The sequence below is a fragment of the Triticum urartu genome, chromosome 7A (genome assembly GCF_056163025.1).
Source record: "Triticum urartu cultivar PI428250 chromosome 7A, HENAU_Tu73, whole genome shotgun sequence".
Lineage (NCBI taxonomy): Eukaryota > Viridiplantae > Streptophyta > Magnoliopsida > Poales > Poaceae > Triticum > Triticum urartu.
The window spans coordinates 665,897,303-665,908,539 of record NC_141879.1 but is presented as its reverse complement, the minus strand read 5'-3'; the positions used below and the strand labels follow the sequence as shown (position 1 = coordinate 665,908,539).

At 47.7% G+C, this 11,237-nt stretch overlaps 1 protein-coding gene across 1 annotated transcript; it reads right to left on the bottom strand.

Moving 5' to 3' along the window:
- Positions 1 to 640: 640 nt before the first annotated feature.
- Positions 641 to 10,903, bottom strand: LOC147961217 (uncharacterized). Its single transcript, XM_087537183.1, has 2 exons — positions 10,581 to 10,903; positions 641 to 9,381 (listed from the first exon to the last, which is right to left on the bottom strand). The coding sequence occupies exon 2, from the start codon at positions 6,759 to 6,761 to the stop codon at positions 5,385 to 5,387; it is 1,377 nt and encodes a 458-aa protein (XP_087393309.1). The 5' UTR covers positions 6,762 to 9,381; positions 10,581 to 10,903; the 3' UTR covers positions 641 to 5,384.
- Positions 10,904 to 11,237: the final 334 nt, after the last annotated feature.

Genomic DNA, 11,237 nt, shown 5'->3' with positions numbered 1-11,237 from the left:
GCTGGTGATCAACTTGGGCAAGAGGACCCTGCCTGTAGTATGGTGATACGTCTCCAATGTATCTATATTTTTTTATTGTTCCATGCTGTTATATTATCAATCTTGGATGTTTTATAGTCATCTTATATCATTTTTTGGTACTAACCTATTGACATAGTGCCAAGTGCCAGTTGCTGTTTTTTGTATTTTTTTACATCGCAGAAAATCAATACCAAACGGATTCCAAATGCAGCGAAATTTTACGGAGATTTTTTATGGACCAGAAGACACCTGATGGGCAAAGGTAGCGCCCGGGGGTGCTTCGAGGAGAGCACAACCCACTGCTACCTCTTGAGCACTGCGTTGGTTTTTCCTTGAAGAGAAAAGGGTGATGCAGCAAAGTAGCGTAAGTATTTCCCTCAGTTTTTGAGAACCAAGATATCAATTTAGTAGGAGACTACACGCAAGTCACATTGTACCTGCATAAACAAATAAGAACCTTGCAACTAACACAATAAAGGGGTTGTCAATCCCTTCACGGCCACTTGCAAAAGTGAGATCTGATAGAGATAATAATATAAATATTTTTGGTATTTTTATGTTATAGATTGAAAAGTAAAGATTGCAAAGTAAAATAGATTAGAAACTTATATGATGGAAAATAGACCCGGGGGCCATAGGTTTTGTTGGGGAACGTAGTAATTTAAAAAAATCCTATGCACAGGCAAGATCATGGTGATGCATAGCAACGAGAGAGGAGAGTGTCATCCACGTACCCTCGTAGACCGTAAGCGGAAGCGTTATGAGAACGCGGTTGATGTAGTCGTACGTCTTCACGATCCGACCGATCCAAGTACCGAATGCACGGCACCTCCGAGTTCAGCACACGTTCAGCTCGGTGACGTCCCACGAAATCCGATCCAGTAGAGCTTTGAGGGAGAGTTCCGTCAGCACGACGGCGTGATGACGGTGATGGTGATGCTATCGACGCAGGGCTTCGCCTAAGCACCGCTACGATATGACCGAGGTGGATTATGGTGGAGGGGGCACCGCACACGGCTAAAAGATCAACTGATCAACTTGTGTTTTCATGGGGTGCCCCCCTCCTCCGTATATAAAGGAGTGGAGGAGGGGAGAGGCCGGCCCTCTCTATGGCGCGCCCTGGGGAGTCCTACTCCCACCGGGAGTAGGATTCCCCCCCCCCCTTCCAAGTAGTAGGAGTAGGAGAGAAGGAAGGGGAAGAGAGAAGAGAAGGAAGGAGGGGGCGCCGCCCTCCCCCTAGTCCAATTCGGATTAGGCCTTGGGGGGCGCGCGGCCTGCCTCTCTCTCTCCCCTAAAGCCCAATAAGGCCCATATACTCCCCGGCGAATTCCCGTAACTCTCCGATAAATACCCGAACCACTCAAAACCTTTCCAATGTCCGAATATAGCCTTCCAATATATCGATATTTACGTCTCGACCATTTCAAGACTCCTCGTCATGTCCCGATCTCATCCGGGACTCCGAACAAACTTAGGTCATTAAATCACATAACTCATAATACAAATCGTCACAGAACGTTAAGCGTGCGGACCCTACGGGTTCAAGAACTATGTAGACATGACCGAGACACATCTCCGGTCAATAACCAATAGCGGAACCCGGATGCTCATATTGGCTCCTACATATTCTACGAAGATCTTTATCGGTCAAACCGCATAACAACATACGTTGTTCCCTTTGTCATCGGTATGTTACTTGCCCGAGATCCGATCGTCGGTATCCCAATACCTAGTTCAATCTCGTTACCGGCAAGTCTCTTTACTCGTTCCGTAATGCATCATCCCGCAACTAACTCATTAGTTACATTGCTTGCAAGGCTTATAGTGATGTGCATTACCGAGAGGGCCCAGAGATACCTCTCCGACAATCGGAGTGACAAATCCTAATCTTGATCTATGCCAACTCAACAAATACCTGTAGAGCACCTTTATGATCACCCAGTTACGTTGTGACGTTTGGTAGCACACAAAGTGTTCCTCCGGTATTCGGGAGTTGCATAATCTCACAGTCATAGGAACATGTATAAGTCATGAAGAAAGCATAGCAACATACTAAACGATCAAGTGCTAAGCTAACGGAATGGGTTAAGTCAATCACATCATTCTCTAATGATGTGATCCCGTTAATCAAATGACAACTCATGTCTATGGCTAGGAAACTTAACCATCTTTGATTCAACAAGCTAGTCAAGTAGAGGCATACTAGTGACACTATGTTTGTCTATGTATTCACACATGTACTAAGTTTCCGGTTAATACAATTCTAGCATGAATAATAAACATTTATCATGATAGAAGGAAATATAAATAAAAACTTTATTATTGCATCTAGGGCATATTTCCTTTCAGTCTCCCACTTGCACTAGAGTCAATAATCTAGTTCACATCGCCATGTGATTTAACACCAATAGTTCACATCACCATGTGATTAATATCCATAGTTCACATCGGCATGTGACCAATACTCAAAGGGTTTACTAGAGTCAGTAATCTAGTTCACATCACCATGTGATTAACACCCAAACAGTACTAAGGTGTGATCATGTTTTGCTTGTGAGAGAAGTTTAGTCAACGGGTCTGCCAAATTCAGATCAGTATGTATTTTGCAAATTTCTATGTCTACAATGCTCTGCACGGAGCTACTTTAGCTAATTGCTCCCACTTTCAATATGTATCCAGATTGAGACTTTAGCTAATTGCTCCTACTTTCAATATGTCGATGCAAGTCATCTGGATCAGTGTCAAAACTTGCATTGACATAACCCTTTACGATGAACCTTTTGTCACCTCCATAAATCGAGAAACATATCCTTATTCCACTATGGATAATTTTGACCGCCGTCCAGTGATCTACTCCTAGATCACTATTGTACTCCCTTGCCAAACTCAGTGTAGGGTACACAATAGATCTGGTACACATCATGGCATACTTTATAGAACCTATGGCTGAGGCATAGGGAATGACTTTCATTCTCTTTCTATCTTCTGCCGTGGTCGGGCTTTGAGTCTTACTCAATTTCACACCTTGTAACACAGGCAAGAACTCTTTCTTTGACTGTTCCATTTTGAACTACTTCAAAATCTTGTCAAGGTATGTACTCATTGAAAAAACTTATCAAGCGTCTTGATCTATCTCTATAGATCTTGATGCTCAATATGTAAGCAGCTTCACCGAGGTCTTTCTTTGAAAAAACTCCTTTCAAATACTCCTTTATGCTTTACAGAAAATTCTAAATTATTTCCGATCAACAATATGCCATTCACATATATTTATCAGAAATGTTGTAGTTCTCCCACTCACTTTCTTGTAAATACAGGCTTCACCGCAAGTCTATATAAAACTATATGCTTTGATCAACTCATCGATCAAAGTGTATATTCCAACTCCGAGATGCTTGCACCAGTCCATAGATGGATCGCTGGAGCTTGCACATTTTGATAGCACATTTAGGATCGACAAAATCTTCTGGTTTGCATCATATACGACTCTTCTTTAAGAAATCTGAAAGTGCTAGTTATCGACTAGAGGGGGGGTGAATAGGCGATTTTTATGGAAGTCTTCAAAACATGGAAGTTTCGAAGACAAACAGTAGAAATGAACCAATTGATATGCAGCGAAAGATAAACTACACTAAGCAAGCCATGGTCAAGTAAGCAATAGCGTGAACGTACGAAGACTAATAGCAGCTAGGTAGTAAGGATCAGGATGGAAGATGGTATGAAGCCAAACAACAATAGTAGTCAAGCAATGAAGTCAAACAGGTATGACAAACAGGCAATGACTTCACGAAGACAAACTCTAAGTAAAGAGAGGAAGAGGATAGAACCAGTACCTTGTTGAAGACACATGATTTGTTGGACCAGTTCCAGTTGCTGTGACAACTGTACGTCTAGTTAGGGAGGCTGAGATTCAACTCAGAAGACCGCGTCTTCACCTTATTCCCCTTGAGCTAAGGACACACAGTCCTCGCCCAATCACTCTGGTAAGTCTTCAAGGTAGACTTCCAAACCTTCACAGACTTCGTTCACCGGCGATCCACAATGACTCTTGGATGCTCAGAACGCGACGCCTAACCGGCTGGAGGATTCACAGTCCTCAAGTGTCATAAGTCTTCAGGTCACACAGACAGAAAGACTTCAGTGATGCCTAACACTCTTTGGCTCTAGGTGTTTGGGCTTTGTCCTCGCAAGGATTTCTCTCTCTCAAAGGCTTCGAGGTGGGTTGCTCTCAAACGACAAAAGCCGTGCACTAACTCTGAGCAGCCACCAATTTATGGTGTAGGGGGTGGGCTATTTATAGCCACTAGGCAACCCGACCTGATATGTCCGTAATGACCCTGGGTCACTAAGGAACTGACACGTGTTCCAATGGTCAGATTTCAAACACACACGACAACTTTACTTGGGCTACAAGCAAAGCTGACTTATCCAGCTCTAGATAAGATTTTCTCTCATTGTCTTCGCTCGAAGACATAGGATTTGGGTTGAGCATCACTCCAGTCATTCTGACTTTGTTCACTTGGACCCCACTTAACAGTGCGGTGGTTCCTATGACTCAACAAAGAAGAAAAGGAAACAACGAAACAACTAAGTCTTCGCGCTCCATAGTCTTCACTGAATGTCTTCTCATGTCATAGTCTTCAATATGAGTATCTTCACATACCACCATTGTCGTCAATGTCTTCATACATTTTTGGTGGTCATCTCCGGTAGGTAAACCGAATCAATGAGGGACACTACCTGTGTTATCCTGCAATTCTCATAAACACATTAGTCCCTCAACCAAATTTGTCGTCAATACTCCAAAACCAACTAGGGGTGGCACTAGATGCACTTACAATCTCCCCCTTTTTGGTGATTGATGACAAACTGGTTGAAGTTTTCAACGGGGATAAAGTGTGTGAAATTGTAAAGGATAGAGCATTGTCTTCATAAGTTACAAAGGCTTCCCCTGAAGATGTGCATATAAGTAATTTGCTTTTGGAATGCAAATGCACATGGCAGGTTGTACTTGTGGAGATCCTCTTCAACTTATGACGACACTTCATCATGCATGATAAGATATAACGAAGATAATGACATGCATAATGAAAAATGGACGTCTGCAGAATGACCTAAGTGCGGAAGTTATCATCACACATGCGGAATTTATCATCGCATCACAGAATAGCAAATAAGTAGCAGACGACCATCGAGTTTAAGTGTTACAACTCAAAGAACCAAATGTATCAAAAATGAGAGTTGTAAACACTAGGCAAAATATAAAGCAACCGCCCATATGAACCCGCTTGAAGACTATCAAACTCGTATGCTTCTCCCCCTTTTGTCAGTAATGACCAAAAAGGTTTGAAGACACAGAGCGTCTACTCGTCCCCATGAGGAGTAGGTGAAGCAGCAGGGTTGTCGTTGTTGTTTGGCGGTGCAGACGAGCTTGGTGCAGTGTCGATTCTTGCAGAAGTAGGGGGCGGTGAAGTAGCATCGTCTTCCTCATCGATCACTTTGGCATTCACAGTTGCAGCAGAGGAAGAATAGTCAGAGTCTTCAAGAGATGGAGTTCGACGTAGGACAGCATTCCATGGAGGAGTGGAGTAAAACTTGAATCTTTCAGTGAAGCCATCATCTTGAAGATCTGCTTCAGCACTGAGCAGTGTCAAACTCTTCCATGATCGCCGACAGGTCTCGTGAGTGACAAAAGCATTCTTGGTGACAAGATTGCGAATGCGATTGACGTCCACCAAGAGGCTTTGCATTTGGCGCTTCAGCCAGTCATGATGCTTATCTTGTTTCTGATGAAGGGCAACCAGAAGCTCTCGGTTATTGAAAACGCGGGAGCGCTTCTTAGGCCTTTGGGCAATTGTGCTCTCAGTAGCTTCAGTTTGCGCTCGGTGAGGCAAGCGAGTAATCCCAGCCAATGGATAGACTCGAGCAACAGCTTGAATTCCTTCAATGTTTTGGGTGAAGCTTTGATGGTCAGCATTCTCAAGACTAAGGGGCTCCTTTGCAGGCTCTGGGTATATGGCTTCAACAGACAAATCAACTTCTGGCAAAAAGATGATATGATTGCGTGCAGAGGGTTGATAGTTGAAGGCAGAGTGGAGCTTGATCAGACGCATGATCCAGGGAGCATAGAACTTCAGACCAAATATGTCAGACCCTGATGCAGCAAGTTGGCGGATAAATAAATCTTGTGCATTGAAGCTTTTGCCATGAAGAATATGAAAGACCAAAGTCTTCATTGCGCCTTCCAGCTTTGCATTAGGAGAATGTCCTTTGATGGACCAGAGAGTTTGCCTTATGATGTGATAGATAGTACGTGGCAGATACTCAAGGTCTTCAACAAAGAACTCCTTAGGATATTCAGCATCTGGAGGCAAAGGCTTCATCATGCTGAGCATCTGACTCATATTGGGCTCAGGCTGGTGGAAGATGCTCTCGATAGCATCATTGTGAAGCTGACAACCAGGTTCATAAAGTTCACCTGGAGTGGGCAGGCCAGTAAGCTCAATGACATCAAAGGCTTTGGCTTCATGATGAACATTGCCTGTCATCCACTCGAGAACCCATGTCTTTGTATCCCTGTAGTAGCCACGAATATGCAGAGTGGCATAGAATTGGAGCAGTAATTCTTCATTCCAGTTCTCCTTATCTGTGACGAACTGCAGCAAGCCAGACTCTCTGAAGTAGTCCAGAGCTTCTTCCAAACAGGGCAGACCAGTTATGGCTTCAGTATCAAGACACATATGTGGGAAAATGTGACCTTGATTGTACAGAATGCATGAGTAATAACTTCACTGCTGATAACTCCAGAACCAATCAGAAGAAATTCTTGCCCTTGAGTAGGGGTTCTTGGCTCTGTCAAAGAAAGTGTTGTGTGCCTTGAATCCATTGATATTAAAAGATCCGGGTGCTGATGCCGTACCTGGAAACCTGGGCAACCTTGGCTTTGGCTTCTGAACTCGAGGCCTTTGCTCAACGTGGTAATCAAACTGAGGACCAGCAGCAGGCGGAGGAGTCAGAACAGGCCATTTGACAGTGATAAGCTGGCCATAGTTGAATGCTTGCTCGATAGTGTGTGGCCTTGGCGGCGGAACAGGAGCAGTGGCATCAACAGTGGCTTCAGGCTGCACAACAGAGGCTTCAGGTGAGACGCATCATTGGCTTCATTCACTTCTGGCACACTGGTTGGTGCAGGCTCCACATTTATTTCAGCCATGACTACGTCATTGGCTTCATCAGTGTTGGTGGTGGCAGCCTCAATATTTTCAACCTCCACTTGATGAGCTGGAGGGTCTGGCATGTGACTCCCTCGATTCAATCGTACACTAATCATATACGCAAATGTGTACGATCAAGATCAATGACTCACGGGAAGATATCACAACACAACTCTAGACACAAATTAAAAAAAATACCAGCCTTATATTACAAGCCAGGGGCCTCGGGGGCTCGAATACATAAGCTCGAAAACACAAGAGTCAGCGGAAGCAACAATATCTGAGTACAGACATAAGTTAGACAAGTTTGCCTTAAGAAGGCTAGCACAAAAGCATCTATGATCGAAAAGGCAAGGCCTCCTGCCTGGGAGCCTCCTAACTACTCCTGGTCATCGTCGGTCTCCACGTAGTAGTAGGCATCGGCGGTGGCATCTGGCTCCTGGGCTCCGACATCTGGTTGCATCAACCGAAAAGAAGAAGAAAGAGGGAAAAGGGGAGCAAAGCAACTGTGAGTACTCATCCAAAGTACTCGCAAGCAAGGATCTACACTACATATGCAACATTATCAAAGGAAGGCTGTATATGTGGACTGGGCTGCAGAAATGCCAGAATAGATAGAAGGCCTAGTCCTATCGAAGACTAGCATCTTCTGGAAACCACCATCTTGCAGCAACAGGAGGGAGTAGAGTAGCATAAAGTAAAGTAGTAGTAGTGTTATCAACCTCGGCCAGAGATCCTTTCTCAACCCCCTGTGAGAAAGGCATCCCAGAGCCATACTATCCAGTTATCATCACAATCCAATGCTCATCACCATCCAGTTCTCATCACAAGTATCCAGTTCTAGTTGTATCGATCGGGATACAACTCCAAGTGTCCGTTACCGTAGGACAGGCTATCGATAGATGTTTTCTTCCCTACAGGGGTGCACCAACTTACCCACCACGCTCGCTTTACTCCGGCCGGACACACTTTCCTGGGTCATGCCCGGCCTCGGCCAAACAATACGCCGCAACCCGACCTAGGTTTAATAGAGAGGCCAGCACGCCGGACTAAACCTATGCCCCCAGGGGTCATGGGCCATCTCCCCAGGAACTCATGCACGTTGCGTACGCGGCCGGTGAGCAGACCTAGCTACCTCCTTCAACAAGGCAGGCGCTTACGCAGTCCAACCCGGCGCGCGCCTCTCAGTCGTTGACGTCTATTAAGCTTTGGCTGATGTATACGACGCAGAACGCCCATACTATGCCCACATGATGGTTAGTGCTATCAGGCCAGAGGCCCCTCGGATCAAATATCCAAATCGTAGTGGATTAGGAACGCGCAGTAACAAGCAGAGACTCATGAAAGATGTGACCCCGTTGCCCCGTCTCGAGGACTTGCGGCAAGGGCTAGGAATGCCCGGCCACGCCTCGTAATTATCTCGTGGGCACCTTCCAGGTCCGCCTGACTCCACATCACTCGCAATTAAGCTCGCCCGGGTACCCCTCACGGTCGACCCGTCTTTCCAAGTAACAGTGGTAAAGTCCAAGTATCCGTGTGTCCAAACATCAAGGGGAAAACCCGAGGAATCACCCCCGATGAATTCCACTAGATGTAATCATCAAGGTGAACGTAAGAGGAATCACCCCCGAGGTTCACACTTGAGGGGTTGCACGACAGAGTTGTATCGAAAGTGGTTAAGGAGGAAATCACCCTCGATGACCACGACCGAATGACTACACTACAGGGTTAACATCAGAAGTGCTGAAGAGGTTCACCTTCGGTACTCGATAGTAACCCAGTAGTGTCGAGCAACTAAGGGGAAGTGATGTGCGGTGTCGGCGCCTGGTCTTCGATCATGTAGATCGAGTCATCGATGATGAAGCAGGGGCAACAAGGACAAGTGGGGGTCACTGATGGATCTCTAACCAACCTATACTAAGAAGTTTAGGATAAGCAGGCAAGGTACAACGGTAGATACAAAAGCAGGCTATGCATTAGAATAGGAGCAAACAATAACAGTAGCAAAATCTAATGCAAGCATGAGAGAATGGAATGAGCGATATCGGGATGGTCAAAGGGGAGGGGCTTGCCTGGTTGCTCAGACGAGAAGGAGGGGTCATCGGTGATGTAGTCGATCACAGGGGCATCAACATCGTCACGGGGTCTATCGAAGAGAAGAGGGGGGGGAAACAGTAAATACATAGCAAGCAAGTGCATAACAGGACAACAGACAGAGCTAGACGTGTTCTAACGCGGTGCTACACGATATCGGCGAAGGGGGAAGTCAACCGGGAATGTTTTCCCGGTTCCGGACCTGTGTCAGACAGATGACCGGAGGAGGAAAGTTCCATGTTCAGCATGCTAGGGGCATGTGACAGATGAACGGACCACATATTCGGATTCGTTGGATTTTTCTGAGCAACTTTCATGTAGAAAATATTTTCATCCGAGTTACGGTTTATTTACTACGAATTTCTAGAGATTTTAGCATTTTTATGAAGATCCTAGATTTATTATTAAATAGAATTAGAAACAGAATATACATTTTATACACAGCACGGGCTAGCCACAGCCAATGACATGTGGGGCCGGGGGCTTGGTTGACCCAATCAATTAGTCCAGTCACAGTTGACTAGTCAACTGTTGACTGGTCAAACCTGGGTAGTGGGGCCCAGGTGTCATTCTCACAGATTTAGTATATCTTTTTAAGTGGAGATTTAGAAGAGGGGGGGTTAGCACTAATCAACATTAGTACTAATAAGCAAAGGGGGGGTGGGTCGGCCCCAAACACACACGCACACAGCGCGTGGGCACCGGCGGCCATGGGCGCGGCCGGCCGGCCGGGGCTGCGACCTGTGGGGGGGGGGGGGGGGGGGGGGGGGTTCGCGGGGCCTGGCCGGCGCTAGGCAGCGGCGGCGGCCGGAGTCGGGCCCGACCACGAGCGACGAGGCATGGCGGCAAGCAGCTAGGTGCAGGCGCGCGACGAGCAAGGCGACGACGACAGCGGAGCAGCAGAGGCGAGCGGGTAAGACGGTAGCGGGCGGCTGCGGAGCAAGCACGCAGAGCAGGGGGGCGTGCCCCGGGCAGACGCACATGCGCGAGGGGGCGGACTGGGTCGGCCAGCGACGCGGAGGAAAGCACTGGGGGGTCGCGGCGCGGGGCAGCGGAGCGGAGCAGAAGCAGCAAGTGGCAGTCGGGGCAGTGGTGAGCGCAGGCGGGCGCGGTGGTGGCCGGAGATGACCATAACGACGAGGACCGGTGGCAACAGAAGGCATGGCTGGTCGGGCTCGAGGGCAACGGCGACGAGGTAGCTACGGCGCGCGAAGAGGCTAACGGAGGGGAGCAGGAGACGGAGAGGCTCACCGCGCGGCTCACACGTAGGCCCGTGACGGTTTAGGAGCTGCAGAACGTCATCGGGGAAGAAAGGGATCACCGGCGACCCGAGGAAGACGACGACGTGGTCGGAGATGCAGAGCTCCTCGGCTCCTTCCAGCGGCTCCAGAAGACGCGGCAGCTCACGGTGATGCCGACGAGCACGGCCAGGACGCGTCGAAGGCACGGTGGCCGTGGAGATGACGAAGGACGGCGGCGACGGCTATGTTGGGTGGGCATCCGAGCGAGAGGGAGAGGCCAGGAAGGGGATCTGAGAGGGGGGGCTGCGAGGAGAGGGGGCGAATGGATCTGGGTGGAGGGCAGGTGAGTGGGGAGGGAGTGCGAGTCGTTAGGGCTGCCCTTATCCCTTCGCCGGCGACGTGGCAGTACGGGGCGGCGCGCTCGGTCCGGCGGGGACGCGCCCCGATCGGAGGAGCAGTGATGGAGGGGATCAACCGCGCGGGGAAAGTGGGCCGGCTTGTTGGGTTGGGCTAAAGCCCGGTGTGGCAAAGGGGGTGGGGTGGCTTCTCTCTTTTCCCTTTTCCTTTCTTTTGCTCTTTTCTTTTTTACAGGAATAAATGTTATGCAATATTTGAGCTGCCAAAAGGAGTTCTGTAAAATGTGGGACTTGGCCAAATAAATACATTA

Excerpts from the sequence above, each read along its gene's own strand:
- LOC147961217 (XM_087537183.1), bottom strand. The coding sequence starts at position 6,761 with ATGTGTCTTGATACTGAAGCCATAACTGGTCTGCCCTGTTTGGAAGAA.